The 17,671-nt window shown below is 48.1% G+C and overlaps 1 protein-coding gene across 2 annotated transcripts; it reads right to left on the bottom strand.

Moving 5' to 3' along the window:
* Positions 1-3,907: 3,907 nt before the first annotated feature.
* On the bottom strand, positions 3,908-17,357 carry LOC110297795 (cytochrome P450 2F2). 2 transcript variants are annotated; one of them, XM_021166791.2, is made up of 10 exons: positions 17,253-17,357; positions 15,431-15,621; positions 15,175-15,337; positions 12,290-12,439; positions 8,149-8,309; positions 7,611-7,787; positions 7,106-7,247; positions 6,198-6,385; positions 4,940-5,081; positions 3,908-4,352 (listed from the first exon to the last, which is right to left on the bottom strand). In XM_021166791.2, exons 2-10 carry the CDS (start codon positions 15,599-15,601, stop codon positions 4,171-4,173), a joined length of 1,476 nt encoding a protein of 491 aa, XP_021022450.1. In that variant the 5' UTR covers positions 15,602-15,621; positions 17,253-17,357; the 3' UTR covers positions 3,908-4,170. The 2 variants fall into 2 exon arrangements, with proteins under 2 accessions (XP_021022450.1, XP_021022451.1); XM_021166792.2 differs by having other exon boundaries at positions 17,259-17,331.
* Positions 17,358-17,671: the final 314 nt, after the last annotated feature.

Genomic DNA, 17,671 nt, shown 5'->3' with positions numbered 1-17,671 from the left:
CCACGCCCCCAGCCCCTCACTGGGGGATTCTAGGCAGGGCTCTACCACTGAGCCACGCCCCCAGCCCCTCACTGGGGGATTCTAGGCAGGGGCTCTACCACTGAGCCACACCCCCAGCCCCTCACTGGGGGATTCTAGCCAGATGCTTAGTTTGTTTGTTTGCTTTTGCTTTTTGTTTTGAGATAAGATCTCACTAAGTTGCCCAGTCTGGCCATGGACTTACTGTGACGGTGCCTCAGCCTTCCAAATATCTGGGACTATAGGTCTTCACCAACAGATCTGGCTTCTGAGACTGAGCCTCTCTCCCTTCTGTAGCCCATGCTGATCTTGAGCTCAGAATCACTTGCTTCTGCCTCCCAGGCGCTGAGATCTTGCATCTGTGTCACCACACCTCATTTTCTTTTAAGTATCCCCGTATATTTCTCTTTGTCATCTCTCCCTGGGCCTCTTCATGCCTGTTCAGGTTCTGAAGTAGACCCTGTGATCTCCCTGTAGGGATTAGGAACTCAATACCCCATGTCAGGATTATCTATAGCCCTGGCCTAGGCTGGCGTCAGGCTCTGCAGAGCATGTCCCAACTTCTAAAGGCTTTGGGGAGACTCTTTTCAAGGTAGGTCTCTCCATTTCAGTGCTGTCTGTGGCTAGGAGCCAGACGCACCGTGCCTGCAGCTTGGGAGGAAAAGCTATCATCAGCACAATGCCAAGATGTTAGGGTCGGCACTAAGCTTTGAAGCTTCGTGCTCGTGACTGTATCCCCACACCACAGGGAGGGACTGCAGAGCAAAGCCCGCAGGGGTGGAAGGACTTTCACCACCTCTACACATGGCTCTTTCTTTTCTTCTTTTTATTCTCTCACCCATTATATCCGGTCTGCAGTGTCCCCTTCCTCAACTCCTCTCAGTCCTTTCCCCACGACCCGCCCCGCCCATCCACATCTCCTCCATTTTCCTTTAAAACACAGAGCAGGTCTTCCACGGATATCACGCGAGCACAGCATACAATAGGACTAGATGCAAACACTCATGTCAAGGCTGGACGAGGCAACCCAGTAGAATAAAAAGGGTCCCCAGCACAGGCAAAGCAGTCAGAGATAGCCTCCCCTCCTCAACTCCCAAAGTTGACGGTCTCACAAGAACACCAGGCTACTCAACCACAACATATGTGCATGCGGAGGACCTAGCTCAGACCCATGCAGGGTTTGTGTCACTTCAGTTTTCACACATGATTCTTTTCTTTTCTCTTTCACTGTCTTCTTGTTGTTGCTGTTGTCTCCAGTACTAGGACTTGAACTCAGAGCATTGCATGTGCTAGGCAGGGGCTCTACCACTGAGCCACACCCCCAGCACCTCACTGGGGGATTCTAGGCAGGTGCTCTACCCCTGAGTCATGTCCCGAACCCCCTATTGGTGGATTATCAGCAAGCTCTGTACTGTTGAACAACACTTCAAGCCTCCCCTCGGACCCAAGTCTAGGGGTGGGGGCCAGGATCTAATTATGCAGCCTTGGTTGGTTTGGAACTCACTATGTAGAGTATGCTGGTCTTGAACTCATCTGCCTGTGTCTGCCTTGCAAACTCTGGGATTAAAAATATGTGGGCCAGCACACCGAGCTTCCAAGTCCTTTTCCTTTTTGGGACAAGATCTCACTAAGCTGTCCAGGGTGGCTTTTGAACTCACTCTGTAGCAGAGCAGCTTTTGAATTAGTGATCCTTCTGCCCCAGTCTCTGGAATAACTGAGATTGCAGACCTGACTTTCTTGGTGAAGGGCCTTCAACAGGACCAAGTGTGGCAAACACGGCTCTGGTAGGCCTTGCTTGCCTTTCTCCTCCATTCCCTCTGCCTTGCTAAAAACCATTGGATTACATTCCTAAAGCTACTCACCAAGACCTTATTTGTCCACTTTTTTCTCCTGGGGCTGACCACCAAGGTCCAGCTATCAAAGTATTAGTCCAGCAAGCAAAAGTTCCCGTTGAATGTCCTAAGTAACCTGTCCAAGCGAAATTAACATCTCATCCTAACACAGGGTTTCCCCCTTTACCTTTATAAACCACCATTTTTCTATGTGCTGTTACCTCTTTCCAGCCTAGCAAGGCTGGCTGTGACCATCCGCAGCTTAAGCGGAGCCACCTGCTGGGCTGCTCCTTTGATGTGCCACTACCTGCCTGAGGCCCAACCTGCCTGAGGCCGAGAACGGGTTCCCTTCCAAGAATTTTCCCGAGTTGACACTAAAAGGTTGATCTGTCTACTTCAAAAGAACTTTACATGCCTAGGGATGGACCTCCCCTCTTCTTTATAAAGCGTGCTTGCTGACATTAAAATTGAACCTTGAGCAGAGCCTTGTCTTGGTTCCGTCTTTATCTCGCGCTGCCTAGTCCCCTCTTTTCTTCCAGGTTTCTAAGATGCCTTTCCAGACTAGAACCCAGACATGTGAGCCGCTGGCCAGACACAACGATGAGCCACGCCTGTCTTCTCTCTATCCAGAGGCAAGTCCCTTGTGCTTGAGGAGGGATACCCCTTCTGCCTCTCCCTAATTCCCTTCCCCATCTCCCTCATTCCTTTCTCCTTCTTCCTCATCTTTTATCTCCTGTCTTTGCATCTTACTCCCCATCCTTGTCTTTCTGGGGCAAATAAATCTTCTTTGTGCTGAGAACTTGGCCTTGGGTGGGTGTCCTGAGCCAATACTGGTCTTTTGCCAGGCCTAGTTTTCTTTTTCTTTGCTTGTGTTTCCTTTCTACCCCCCTTTGGTTCTCTCTCTCTCTCTCTCTCTCTCTCTCTCTCTCTCTCTCTCTCTCTCTCTCTCCCTCTTTCTCTCTCTCTCATATTTCTCTTTCTTGTCTTATCTGCATTCATGTCTGTGTTGCACATGTATTGCTAGTGCCTGTGGTGGCCAGAAGAGGTGTCAGATCCCCTGGAACTAGAGTGAATCATTGTGAGCTATCATATGGGGGACTTGAACCAGGGTCCTTTGGAATAGCAGGAAGTGCTCTTAACTGCCGAGCCGGCTCCCCGCCTTTTTTTTTCTTTATCTCTACTCTCTTCTGTCTCTGACAATGTTTTCTTCTGTCCCTCTGCAGCCTCTGGTTTATTAAAGGGTAGTGGTTAGAGCTGCAGTGTCTGTGGTGAGCGCTCCAGTGTGATCTTGGGCAAATCACTGCATCTTTCTTAGTCTCAGTTTGGTCTGTAACATGGGGTAGCAATCCTTCTTTGTTCTAGAGGTGTCATTGAGAGCTCTTTCCTTGGGAAGCATACTTTAGTCTTTTGTAATTGTTTCTCTCAGGCTCTTCAGCTTCCATCCCACGGGCCCTGTACTTGGTATCTCCCCTGGTGACCTTTCCCTCCTCGGTCTTGGTTTCTCTGCCTCTCTGTCTTTAGGCCCCCACATTCTTTTCTTTCCAGCTGGTTTCCAGAAAACGTTAGCTCCCTTCCCCCTTGGTTTGCAGTACTGGAGACTGGACCACGGGAGTCATACATGTTTGCAAGAACTCTATCAGCAAACTATATCTTCAGTACTTTCAAAAATTAACTTTGAGACAATTAAGTTGACTTTGAGCTCATTCAGTAGCCTAGACAAGTCTTTGACTTTGCATCTGGTAACTATAGGAGAGCCTTGGGATGGGCATGTCTTCATTCCCTCTGCACCAGACCTTCTACTTCCTCACCATAACACAGTGGTTCTCAATCTTCCTAATGCTGTGGCCCCCAATAATTCCTCAAGTTGTGGTGATCCTACACATAAAATTATTTTTGTTGCTACTTTATACCTGTAATTTTGCTGTTGTGAATCATAATGTAAATATCTGATCCCAGATTGTCTTAGATGACTCTTGTGGAAAGGGGATTCGATCCACTGCTCTTCAACTGCTGCCATCACGGGTTGATCTCTTCCACTAATTCAGCCAAGTCAGAGATACATCAGTTATTAAGATATTTACTAGGAAATGATACAAACAGCCAGGAAAAGGGTACATCATAGAATAGGTTCTGTGCGTATAAGACGGGTATTTCCCCTTTGTCAAGTCATTCTTTCTATGAAGACGGGCTTAAGATAGGCCGGGTAAAGTACCGATACGTGGCAGGCCCAGGGTTTAGGGAAGATCATGTGAGATATCAATGGAGGCCTATGACAGTGAACCCCAACTGGAAGAAGGACAGGGGTCCCTGGGCGCAGTACTCAGCGAATGTGCATACACAGCTGGAAAGGCCTTGGCAAATTGCCCAGCCCTGAGCTGAGCGGGGTCAGGTCGATGTCCTCAGGATCCACCAGCGGCTGCAACGTGAAGTTCTGCAGAATGGAGGTGAAGTATATGAAGAGCTCCATGCGCGCCAGTGGCTCTCCCAGACACAGCCGACGTCCTGTGTGGGCAGGAGGGCCGAGAGCAGAGGTTAGGTAAGAGAGCATGGGCTGCATCCCATATTCTTAGAGGAAAATGTGTGGGTTTGAAGATCATGATCGGGGATATCGCTGACACAGGAAGGAATGAAGCCGAGGAAGCTGCCGATATAAATGCAACTGTCTGGGTTCAAATCTTGTATCAGAACGTTACAACAGCTGGGACAGAACTGGGGTGCAATCCACTGTGATCTGGCTACGGAGCCCAACTCTCAGCCATTGCCCCTTCTCAGAGACAGCATCGGGCACACAAAAGGCAATTTATCTGACATTAGTCCTCATTTCTTCCTTCCTGTACGGAGTAATTAGAATTCCCGCCTCCTTCGCTTCCCAGTCCCCTTCCCCCAGCTCCACGCCCCCACCCCCCGCCCCCGCTGCAAGGTAGAGTTAAGAAAAACCAGAGCCAGCAGCGCCACCTAGTGGGAGTTTAATAATCATTCTTAAGTGGCTTTTACCTTGGTGTTAAGGAACCAAATTGGAAAAGGGAAATTTCTGTATGCTAAACCAAGGATGGGATGGTTTGAAGAGTAGGGTTCACTCCATCTCTTACCAGCCGAAAATGGCATGAAGGCGGGGCTCTTTTTGAAAGATTGATTGGCGTCCAGAAAATGTTCAGGATTGAACTCCCGAGGCGTCTTGAACTGGTCGGAGTCGTAGTGCACAGTGTTAAGGAGTGTGATGACATCTGTGCCCTGTGTGGGCAAAGAGACAGTCAGTGACGTACTCTCACTGAGGATTAACAAAACTTTATTTTATATGTCTAAGTGTTTGCCCGTGCGCCATATAGGTGTAAAGTTTCCTGGAACTGGTGGTTGTGAATTGCTATGTGGATGCTAGGAATCCAACCTGGGTCCTTTGGACGTGCTCTTAACTGCTGAGACATCTTTACATTCTGAAAATGGGTTTATTATTATTTTTTTCCCCCAAGATCGAGTTTCTGTGCTGCAAAGATGGAGCACTAGGGACTTGAAAAGGTGGGACTCTACCTAGGTCCCCTAGAGATAGGTGCTAGCCGCTGTTGCTGAGGTCTGAGAAATGGATGTCGGCCACCCTTGGTCCTGAGCTTTGTAGAAGCAGATGCGGGATTTCTGAGTGGAGGTGTGCTGGGGTGCAAAGTGGGGTGGGGTGGGAGTTGGGGTGGAGTGTTTGGAGAGGGTGTCCTCCAAGAATGGTATTTTGGCCTCAGGAGATGTTGAGATAAAATTCCAGACCCCAGTAGTTCTGGAAAGGGGTCTGAGGAAGGGGCTTGAGATAGGAAGGTGTATGGAGTTCCAATCTCTTCTGATATGAAGGAACTCTGTTTTAAAGCATCTAAAATGTCTAAGCCAGGGGTGGTAGAATTCCAATACACTGGAGGAGGAGGCAGGAGCATCAGGAGTTCAAGTCCAACCTCAGTCACCTAGGGAGTTCAAGGCCAACCTGGGCTATAAGGGACTCACCCTCCCCCCCCAAAAGACTGGGGAGATGGTATTAAGGGCACTGGCTACTCTTGCAGAGAACCTGTGTTCAATTCCCAGCACCCTCTTGATGCCTCCCAACCATCTGTAAATTCAGTTCCAGAGGCCACAGCGCCCTCTTTCGACCTTCTTGGGCACTGCATGCATATGGTACACAGACATTTAGGTGAAACACCATACATGTAAAAAACAAAATTAAATATTGGAAAAAAATATTTGCAACTTCCCACCTCTGCTGCTTGGTACCCTGGGTGCCGATTGCTAGGGTCTAGGGTACCTCTTAGCCAATTACAAAAGCTTGAGATACCTCTTCCTAGGTTACCCCTATGTCGTTTTAGGAGCCCAGCACACCTTGGGTATCAGGAAGCCCTGGAAAGGTGTGTCCCGAGTGACGCGGTGAGGCAGGTTCATGGGGATGATGTCAGCAAAGCGTTGCACTTCGTGGATCACTGCATCCGTGTAAGGCATGGATGTACGGTCTTCCAGCGTCGGCATCCGCGAGCGCCCCACCACACGGTCAATCTCTTCCTGCACGCGGGCTGGAGGTAGAAGGGGAAGGTAGTGGATGATGGTCTCTGAGGAACCGCTGGGACTGGGACAGGTTTGTGGGAGTTCATGGGACAGGATCAAGTAGGAGCTTTCCTAGTTGTAGGAAATCATTGCACGCAGGAAGCTGAGGCAGGAAGATAGCTGCGAGTTCTGGTTAGTCTGGGTTTCAAAGCATTTGTTTTCGAGAGGGAAAAATGTTGATTGTTGCGTGGGTTTCTGGGTGTGAGTTTGTGTAGGTGGGCTTTAGGGCTGTTTGGATCCTAGGACCCTCATTTGATTTCTGGAAGGGCTTTGAGGCTCATAGACCTAGTGTGTGGGCTGTGCAGCTATCTCCCGCAAAGCCAGGAAGACACCCAGGAGGCGGAGCCTGGGGAAGGGGAGGCTGATGTGCTGGAGGGAGTCATGTTATTCAGAAGAGTTCAAGGTTCTTAGCAGACCTTGTGACTGGGGCTCAGGGGCAGGGTTTTGAGATGACAGAGGAAGAAGGATTCAGAGGCCAGACGGACAGTTGCATGTGTTGTGGGCAGGGCCAATAGTACTCAGGTCTGGTCGGGAATGGCACTGTGTGGACCCTGAAGGCCTCTTGGTTTGGCTTGTATGAGAGGGTTGTTAATCGAGGGCTCTCCTAGGCCCTCTGGACAGGATAGGGTGGGGGTGGAGGGTAGGAGAAGGGAGGAGGTAATGTAGAGAGGACACTGCTGCCCGTGTACCTTGCACTTTGGGGTACTTCATAAGAATAAGGAAGGCGTGACGCAGTGTGGTGCCCACGGTCTCCGTGCCACCGAAGAGCAGGTTGTGTGTGGTCATCAGCAGGGTATCCATATTGAAGTGGCTCAGTGGGTCTTGCTTCTCCTGTGGTCGAAGGATGGTACTATGAGTCAGGGACTGGGAGAAGCTTATACTTCAGAGCCTCTGTGATCCGCTCAGCTGCTCACTAGTCGCTGTCTCTGTCCCTCTCTCGAGCTAACTTTTTTTTTTTTTTTTTTGTGGGAGCCGGGTAGTGTGAAGGAAGAGAGAAAAAGTGACAAGGCGCAAGGTGAACAATTTGGCCAACCACAACAACGGCTTAATGATTTGTTAATTGGTAGTCGCTTGGACTCTACCCAAACTGAGATCTGTGCAGGTTTGAGGCAGGGTGGGGTGGGGGTGGGGCGGGAGGAGGCAGCAGGAGGGCTTCACACCAGTCCAGAGGGAGAATTTTCATCCTACAGCTACCTGTGCCATCTTTGTGAGGAAGCAGTCGATGAAGTCCCGGGGAGAGTTGGGGTCCAGGGTATCCTGGTGTTCGCGGACGCTGCGGGCAATGAGATCTTTCATACCTCCAAAGTTCCGGAACACGCGTTTGTGTGGCCCAGGTATCCAATCGAGAACATTTGGGAAGATGTTGTACATCTGGGGACCAGAGTTGGAGAGGCTTCGTGAAGCAAGCTTGGGGGTTGATGGATAGGCTAAGCAAAGCTTAAATCAACTCTGACCTGGTCTTGTCATGGGCAGCCAAGTTCTGCAAGGGTGGAACGAGAGTGGGAGGGAGGGGGGCAGGACAGAGGAGGATGGGTGCACCGTGTAACTGGGGGTGGGGTTTTAAGGAGGAGTTCTTTCTATTGTGTCTAGCTTGGTCAGGAACTTGTGGCAATCCTCTCCCCTCGGCCTCCTTAGTATGGGGTTTATAGGCATGTATCACCTCACCGGCCCCTGGTACATTTTTGGACCCTGTGGACCCATGTCCCCAACTGGTTGACCTCAGAGTGCTTACCTCGCCCCAAGGGCTGCTCATAATCTTGAAGTTGTCATTGATAAAGTGGATGATGGTGAGCAGACGCTCATCGTCATAGTCGAAGCGACTTCCGAAGAGGACAGAGCAGATAATGTTGGACACAGAGCGGCTCAGGATAAACACGGGGTCAAAGGGCTTGCCTGAGGTGGAGAGATGAAGTAGGTCAGTGTGAAGCTCTGCCAATACAACATGTGTCAGATGGAGTGCTCCCACGATTCCTGCTTGCTCAGAATTCACCCACCCGTGAGACAGCATCTCACAGTCCAGAATGCTCTCACGAGGCCACGCAATGTGCAATATGACAGGCCACGTAATGTGCGATATGACAACACTCCTAAATAATTTGGCAATGTCATGTACAACAAAACTCACCTTATCTTGCAGAACAAGAATACATTACACTGCCCACAGCACAGCACACAGGTATCATAGCCAACAGCTGCCCACAAAATCACCAGTGAGTACAGCCAAAGAGTCCTAAGGGTGGTTAGCACCTGTAACCCCAGATGAGGGGCTGAGGCAGGATGGGTGCCTCAAGTTTGAGGTCAGCCTGGGTTATAAGGCTCAAAACTGTCTCAAAATCAGACAGCTAGGGACCAGAGGGCTTCCTCAGGTTATTAATGATTGCCTATAACACCAGGAGGTCTGACCTTCCTTCTGACCTTGGCAGGCACCCCTGAACACTCTGCACACATTAACACAAACACATATGCATACAAGTAAACCCTAAATTAATAAAAAAAATAGAATTTGTTTATAGTGGTTGACCTTTGCAATCTCAGCACTTGGGAGGCAGAGGTAGGGATCAGGAGTTCCAGGTTATCCTTGGTTGTATAGAGAGTTTGGGACCACCCACGGCTATGAGAGACTGTCTCAATGAAAGAAACCAAACCAAACCAAACCTCATAAACCAACCAAGCACAAAATATGCTAGTACAGACAGCCCAGGGACATCCCAAGGCGCAGTTGCAATGTACCACCTCATGATGTCGGTATACGCCAACATCCGGCTGCCCAGCATACAGCAGTAACTCACAGCAGCTCATGGGATAGTGCAGAACACACTGTGGTATCCTGGGACACATAGCCAGGCAGCAGAAGAGGTGATGCATAGTAAGTTAACATTGGGGTGCAGCAGACTCACAGTGAAGTGACACACAATGCCAGAGGACAACTTTACCTCAGGATAGACCACAAACATATTGTCTAACCTCTTATCATCCAACAGCCAAACACACTATAGGATACAATAAAAGCAACAAATGCTAGGTCGGGTGGTGCTGGCCTGTAATCCCAGCACTTGGGAGACGGAGGCAGAAGGCTCCTTGTGAGTTCCAGGCCAGCCTGGGCTACAGAGTTTCTGTTATGAAAACGAACAAACAAACAAAACTCACATTTCAACACAACATAAGGTGTAAGAGCAGAAAGTCCAGAAAACAGTTTCTGGAGGTAGGACTTTGCTTTGATTCTAGTGTGGGCTCTTAGTCTCCACGCTTTTTTTTTTTTTTTTTAATCTGAACCTCAGTTCCCATCCATAAAATGGGCATGGTGATAGTCTCCTCCTCATGGAGCTCTTAGAAAGAGTCAGGGAAATTCATAACTGAGACATGATCCATCATGGGGCTGCCACAAAGCAAACTGCTGTGGAAGGTGGAACACTGGACATCACGAGAGTCCATCTTCCCACCCCAGGATCTTACCTTAGATGTGATGTTGTTCAGAGTTTTGTAATATGGGGCTGGAGAAATGGCTCAGTGGTTAGGAATATGGACTGCTCTTGCAGATCACATGGGTTTGGTATTCAGTACCTACACTGGGCAGCTCACAATTGTCTATACCTCAACTCTAGGCGGACCCAATGCCTCTGGTCTCTTCAGGCAGCTGCACTCATGCGCACACACCTCCCCCAGACACACAATTTAAAAAGATCTTAAAATCTCAAAAATAAATTTGATAATGAGAACTATTCTGAATTACCTGGGTGGACCTTAGTAAGGTCCTTATAAAGAAGAGTTAAGTGCGTATAAAACAAAGTGTGTTAGCTGGGTTGGTGGCGGTGCACACCTTTAAGCCCAGCACTCAGGAGGCAGAGGCAGGCAGATCTCTGAGTTTGAGGCCAGCTTGGTCTACAGACAAGTTCCAGGACAGCCAGGGCTACAGAGAGAAATCCTATCTTGAAAAAAAAAGTGTGTTGGTGGGGAAAATGAGGAAGACGGGGAGAGAGAGAGGGAGGGAGAGGGAGAGAGAGAGAGAGAGAGAGAGAGAGAGAGAGAGAGAGAGAGAGCGCATTCTATTGACTCCCTTAGTACTTTGAATCTATAAAATCATGAAAGATAATGAATCTGTCTGGGTGTGGTATCTTGCACCTGTAATTGAAGCACATGGGAGAGAGGCAGGAGAATTGCTATGAGCTTGGGCTACAGAGTGACAACCTAGGTAAAACAAGCAAATGAACAATTTGTGCTATATTAATATAATGTATTTGTGCCAATTGAAAAAATAAATTTTTATGTATTTGGTGTGTGAATGTGAGTGCGTGCATGTGTGTGTGTGTGTGTGTGTGTGTGTGTGCACGAGGACATGAAAATGGAGGTCAGAGGACATGCTCTCTCCTTCCACTGTGTTGGCCAGGATTGGCACCAAGTTGTACCTTTGTCTGCTGAGACATCCCACTAGCCGCATTTGTGGGAATGTATCAGAGCGTTAAGAAGCTAACATAAGCAGCTATGACCATACTTACGTCACACGGAATCCCAATTTTTTCTCCCAAATCCAGTAAGGTTTGGAGAGCAGGGAAGGGTTGTTGTGGTTGGTTTTTGTTTTGTTTTGTTTTTTTTTTTTGGTTTTGTTTGTGTTTTTTCCTGCATTTTAGTTTCTTCTGTAAAATGGGGGCAGATTCTGAGACTCCATCGGTTTCTGTAATTTTCTTTTCTTGTTCAGGATCTTGATGTACTGTGAAGACTGGCCTTGAACTCATGATCCTCTTGTCTCAACCTTCTGAGTGCTAATGAATTTTTACAGAGATGAGCATACCCAAGGGTCTTGGAACTGTAGAAAACTGTGATTTTGTTTGAACTTTGTATTGCTGACGTGGAACTGAGGTCTTATGCACACTAGGCAAGAACTTTGCCCCTGAGCCACGCCCCCAGTCCCTCACTGGGGGATTCTAGGCAGAGGCTCTACCACTGAGCCACGCCCCCATCCCCTCATTGGGGGATTCTAGGCAGAGGCTCTACTATTGAACTATGCCCCTAACCACCTCCTGTGGAATTCTAGGAAAGTGTTCTACCTTCTTAATTATAAATCCCATAAGAAATAAAATGATCAACCCCAAAGATATTTAGTTTTAATTATGTGTGTGGATGCCCACGGAAGCCAGAGGGTGTTGGATCCTCTGAAGGTGGAGTAACAGGAAATTGTGAACTACGACGTGGGTTCTGGGAACTGAACCGAAATCCTCTGCAGGAGCAAGAAGTGCTCTTAATCACAGAGCCATCTCTCTAGTCCACTTTCCCCTTGCCCCCTGACAGTTTTTTATTTTTTATTTTTGAAACAAGGCCTCATGTAACATAGGCTTGTTTCAAACTCACTATTTATCCAAGAATGATCTTGAAGTCTTGACCCTCCTGCCTCCACCTCCTGAATTCTGGAATTACAGGTATGCACTACCACATCCAGGTCCAGCTGTGATAGATTCCCCTGAACATTTTAAATTAGGTTTATTCACTTAAGTTTGTGTGTGCGTGTTTTGCCTGAGTGTGTGTGTGCACCCTAGGCGTACTTGGTACCTGTGGAGGTCAGAAGAAGGCGCTGGACTCCCTGGGATGGGAACTATAGAACCACCATATGCATATGCTAGGAACTGAGCTGGTGCATTTCAGTTGGCCAGCTGTGTGGTGTTTGAGGACGCCATCATTATCCCCACTAGGAACAGACAAGTTGGGACAGCACACCAGAGCTGTGATCACTGGGCAAGCCTCAGGGGCCCTCACACCCACCAACCCCCAGGAGGATAGTTCACACCATAGGCAGTGTGAGAGGCCTCCAGGAGTTTCTGCTCACATCCAGGTTCTGGAGCCCACTTAGTGGGATGGATGCTATTCCCAGGGTGTGGCCTGACCTTCCATTTTCCTCAGCACCTCCAGCAGGAAGCTGCCTTCTTCCAGGATCCGCTCCTCGATGCTTCTTTTTCCCATGCCAAAGTTCCGCAGGATTTGGACAGAGAACCTTCGGAGGATCTTCCAGCGTTCTCCATTAGAGAAGGCGATGCCTGGGGAGAGGAAAAAGAACGGCAAATCCAACTGGCAACCATTCCCAAACCACAGCCACTGAGTCACCTCTTCCTGCTCCATCAGGAGGGGGATTCTAAACTGAATCCTCAGTTCTTCCAGCAAATCCTTCCCGACTCTTGGGACTGGACCAGGTGCCCTCTTTGGGCTCTACAGGACTCTGGGCTTTCCGCTCATCACACTGCCTCTGTATTCCCTTGTGACGACCTGTCACTTTGAGGTGTCAGAAGGCAGAGTAAAGACACATTTTGTGTCAAAATGACCTTTGAATTGTCATCAGAGGTAAATAAGAAAAATAAATATTGGGACACTGGAAACTTGTCCTAGGACAAGGACGGTCTCTGACCCTTTGTACAACCTTTCATGGAAGTGAGTCTCTTCCCCACTTCCTTTCTTTGCTTTTCTTTCTTTCTTTCTTTCTTTCTTTCTTTCTTTCTTTCTTTCTTTCTTTCTTTCTTTCTTTCTTTCTTTCTGAGGGAAAATAAACATTTAATTTAAATTTTGAGAAAACATCCCATTTCTAAGCATCAATTTACCTATTTTGATTCATTTCTACATTTTCTCCAAAAGGCCTTTGTTGGTTAACCTCATTGGGAATGTCTGTGAAGAGAGAAGCTCAAAGGAGAAACTGCTTCCAGTTAATAGGCCCGTGGTTGTTGTCTGTCAGGGCATTTCTTAATTGCTAATTGGTATAGGAGAGCCCAGCCCACGGTGCGCAGTACTATCTCTAGGTAGGTTCTTCTCCACTTTCTAAATCGTTTGGTACTAGGATTGATTGAACCAAGGGCCACATAAACACAAAGGCAAGGACTCTATCACAGAACCACCTTTCAAAAAAATCATAACTAAACCAAACCAAACCAAACCCTTTTGCTTTTGTTCTTGACAGTGCCTTCAGGCTGGCCTGAAATTCATTCTGCAGACCAGGCTGGCCTTGAACTTGCAAAGATTCCTGTGGTTCTGCCCACCAAATGCTGTGATTACAAGTGTGTGCTCTCATACCGGACTCGCTTTTCACTTTTATTAATAGTATAAGATTGTTACATTTATTTATTGGATGTGTGTGTGTATACACATGTGCCACAAATATGTGAAGGTCAGAGTGTAACTAGCAGCAATCAGTTTTCTCTTTTTACCAGGTGGGTTACAGGAATTGAACTCAGGAGGCTGGAGAGATGACTCAGTGGTTAAGAGCACTGACTGCTTTTCCAAAGGTCCCGAGTTCAATTCCCAGCAACCACGTGGTGGCTCACAACCATCTGTAATGGGATCTGACACCCTCTTCTGGTGTGACTGAAGACAGTGACAGTATACTCATAGACAATAAATAAACAAATCTTAAAAAAAAGAAAGAAAGGAAAAGAAAAAAGGAATTGGACTCAGGTAGTCAGTCTTGTCAGCAACACCCTTACCTCTTGAGCCATGTCACTGGCCCTACATTTTATTATTTGTATTGATACCAGCTGTCTTCCTCAGTCACTCTCCACAGCTGTTTTATTAAGGCAATGCCTTTCACGTGAGTCCAGAGCCTGCCAATCCAGCTAGTCTAGTTACCCAGCTCTGGTGATCCTTTGTCTCTGACTTGTGTGTGTGTGCTGGGATTACAGGCAGCCACTGTGCCCACCTGGCATTTATGTGAGGGCTGGAGCTCTGAACTCCCAACCTCACACCTCTGCAGCAAGTGCTTCACCCTCTGAGCCATCTTCCTAGGCCCTGAACTCTTTCACTCTGTCTTGACCTGACTGGTCATCTTCATCTTTCAGGACCTCTGGGGCAGGAATTCCTTCCTGCCTGGGTCAGGTATGTCCTTTGGGTTCCTGCAGCTCCTCAACACAGTTCTGACCATGCCGGGATGTCACAGTCTCATGATGGCCTCTGTTTTAGGAATCATGGGATAAAGTCTTGTGTGTTATATTTTTTCTTTTTTTAAAAAAAATTTTTTTTTATGTGCATTGGTTTCTTGCCTGCACATATTTCTGTGTGAGGGCGTCAGATCCCCTGAAACTGGGGTTACAGACAGTTGTGAGTTGCCATGTGGGTGCTGGGATTTGAACTCAGGACCTCTGGAAGAGCAGTCAGTGCTCTTAACCACTGAGCCATCTCTCCAGCCCCAAGTGTTGGATTCTTAAATTTAAAAAAAATTTCTTTTGTTATAGTAAAGACTTAGCTGTCGAAAAAGAAAGAAGATGAAGGAGATGGTTCAGTGGGTGAGGTGCTTGCTGTGCACGCGCGAGGACCTGAGTTCTATTCCCACCACCCGTGTTTTGCTAGGCGTGACCATGACTATTCTGGTGCAGTGGTGTGAAGACAGGTGGAGACAGACTCTGTCACAAACAACGTGCAAACAAACACCCTCTCCCCAAATGAGATGGGATTTGAAAGGGGGGAACACTGATGTAGGCCTGAAAGAGATTGGTGAGACAAAGGCTAAAATAACTTGGCTACTTGATTGAGTGGGAATTTGATGATGTGGTTGAGATAGAGTAAGGATGGGGTGAACGTAGGGTTCAACTGAGTGGATGTGGAGGTTGGTCTGGTTGCTCAGTTCGAGGTGCTGGAGGTGAGGTAGATCCTACCCTCCTTTCAGCATTGCTTGTCTGCATCCTTCATGAGGTCATTAGTGAGATCTGCAGCTCTGAGTGGACACCTTCTCACCCTTATTCCCTACTGAGATATGCAAAAGGCTAGAGGCTGGAGGAGGTGAGGGTAGGCTTACCATTGCCCTTGGTGAAGTTGAAAAAGACGGGGTATGAGCCTCGGCCACTGAACTCCTCCCCTTTGTCCACAAGAGCCTCCTTCACAGTTTGGTATCCGCTGAGGATTATCACAGGCCTGGACCCCAGGTACACCGTGAACACGGACCCATACTCCTTGCTAAGCTGGAGGTAGAAGAGAGAGTTTACAGGGGGCTTAGTGGCTGTGGCAACCCTTCCTGGCTCCATTGCCCTTTGCCCTTGCCAAGTCCCCTGCACCTTGGTGAGGGAGGTCAGCAAGTCTTGGGAGCGAAGCTGCAGCAGGTTTCCCACGATTGGGAGAGGTTTGGGTCCTGGAGGCAGCTGGCCCTTGCCCCGTGAGATGAAGGTCAGGGACAGAGAGATGACAGCCAGGAGGAGAAGCAAGATGGCTGTGCTCACACCATCCATAGTGAAGGCAGCTGCAGTGCCTGGAGGGACAAAGAGGGAGAAGTCAAGTGTATTGACTTCCCCCTACTTAGTTCTTCGGGAACTTTCCCCCTTTGAACCCAGGCAATGGGACTGTGGAGGGAAGGGGAGGTGGAGTGATGTCAGAGTGTTAAGAGGGAGAGGGGGGAGAAGGAAGAGTGTGTGTGAACACAGACAAATTGTCAAAACATAAACGTGAAAAAGGAATGCAGAGATAGGTGGAGACAAACAGCTACAGAAACCCAAAGCAACAGTCACAACATCGGAAACAGTGGAATCTATGTCTTTTCTGTTTACGTAGCTGTATTATCTATCAGCTACCAATATATTGTCCATTAACCATCTATCTACTGATTGTCTATCATCTATCAATAATCCATCTAACATCTATCTATCTATCTATCAATCATTTTTCATTTATCTCTCATCTTTCTATCTTAAACCATCTACCAAAACACTGGCTCTCACCAAAAGAAATAACAAAATATAGAGAGACACGCAGAGATGGATACGGACAGAGAAAATCACAGGGGAGAGACAGACAGACAGAGGGAGAAAGACACAGAGAGAGAGAAAGGGAAGGAGAGGGAGAGAGAGAGGGAGAGGGAGAGGGAGAGAGAGAGAGGGAGAGAGAGAGAGAGAGAGAGAGGGAGGGAGGGAGGGAGCGAGCGAGAGAGAGAGGAGAGAGAGGAGAGAGAGAAAGAAGAGTGGTGGCGTTGAAGAGACAGATGCACACTTTTTTCCCTGGTCTATTAAGACAGGGTCTCACGTGGCAGGCCATGCTGGCTTCAGATTAATCCCAGCTGCAGCCTCTTGAGTGCCAGGATTATAGGTATTCACTGTACCTAGCTCAGAGACGCACACCAAGAAACAGAGTCAGACCAGTTACAATGTTGCACACCTGCAACCCCGCATGGGGGAGGCAGAGGCAGGAAGATATTAAAGGTTTGAGGTTAGCCTTATCTATATAGTCGGTTTCTAGCCAGTCCAGGGCCATGCATCACAATCTTGTCGCAGGAAGCAAAACAACAAAACAAAACAAAAAACCCCTTCAAATAAAACAATAAAACCCCAAACAAATGAGCTCAAAGCCAAACAAACAACAACAGAGACGCCAGACCAGAAAACTATGAAACCATCCAGAGATAGACACTGTTCAAAACAAAGGATCTTAAAAGACATGTATTAAAATAACACCCATGATATTGCTGCTTGTCAAGTTAAAAAGAAGAAAATAAATTAAGGAATAAAGGGTGCGGGGATGTGGGGAGATGGATGGGAGACAGAGAGGGGAGAAGGGAGAGAGAGAGAAAGAGAGAGAGAGAGAGAGAGAGAGAGAGAGAGAGATATCCTTTTAAAAGGGCCTGGAGATGGTCCACAAGCTGAGACAGACATACAAGTCCCAGANGCGGGGATGTGGGGAGATGGATGGGAGACAGAGAGAGAAAGAGAGAGAGAGAGAGAGAGAGAGAGAGAGAGAGAGAGAGAGAGAGAGAGAGATATCCTTTTAAAAGGGCCTGGAGATGGTCCACAAGCTGAGACAGACATACAAGTCCCAGAATTGATTCGCAGAGACAGTGACAGAGACAGACAGAGACAGAGACAGAGACCTCTCTTGGGATCCACCCCTCACCTGTACCAGTATTCTGTAGCAATGTTCTGGAGTTCTTGTGTGTGCTGCAGTGTATGTGTGTGTGTGTGTGTGTGGGGGGGGGCAGGGCATGCTCTTAAGTTGTTTCTCCATGCTCCTCCTCTGGCCCGCCTTCTTTCCTGGTTCTTCCAGTGATTTTAATCTCCTCCTACCAGCCCAGCATACCTTGTCTGTAGACCTTGGGCTCTTAGCCAGCTGGCATGGTGGGGTAAATGTGGCCACACCTCTAGAACCCTCTGTCACTTGACTGGGTCTTCCTGGTTTGAAGGCCGACCTTAAAGCCCTCTTGTGTGGACAGTACTTGCTATCTGCCTTAGAACAGAGCAAAGGCTTCTCGACTCTGGGCCCGGTTCTTGAGGAGAAGGTGGGGTTATGGGGTGTTGGCTAAAAGAATTAACGGG

This window comes from Mus caroli, chromosome 7 (assembly GCF_900094665.2).
Source record: "Mus caroli chromosome 7, CAROLI_EIJ_v1.1, whole genome shotgun sequence".
In the NCBI taxonomy this organism is placed as follows: domain Eukaryota; kingdom Metazoa; phylum Chordata; class Mammalia; order Rodentia; family Muridae; genus Mus; species Mus caroli.
This window is presented reverse-complemented; position numbering and strand designations above follow the sequence as displayed.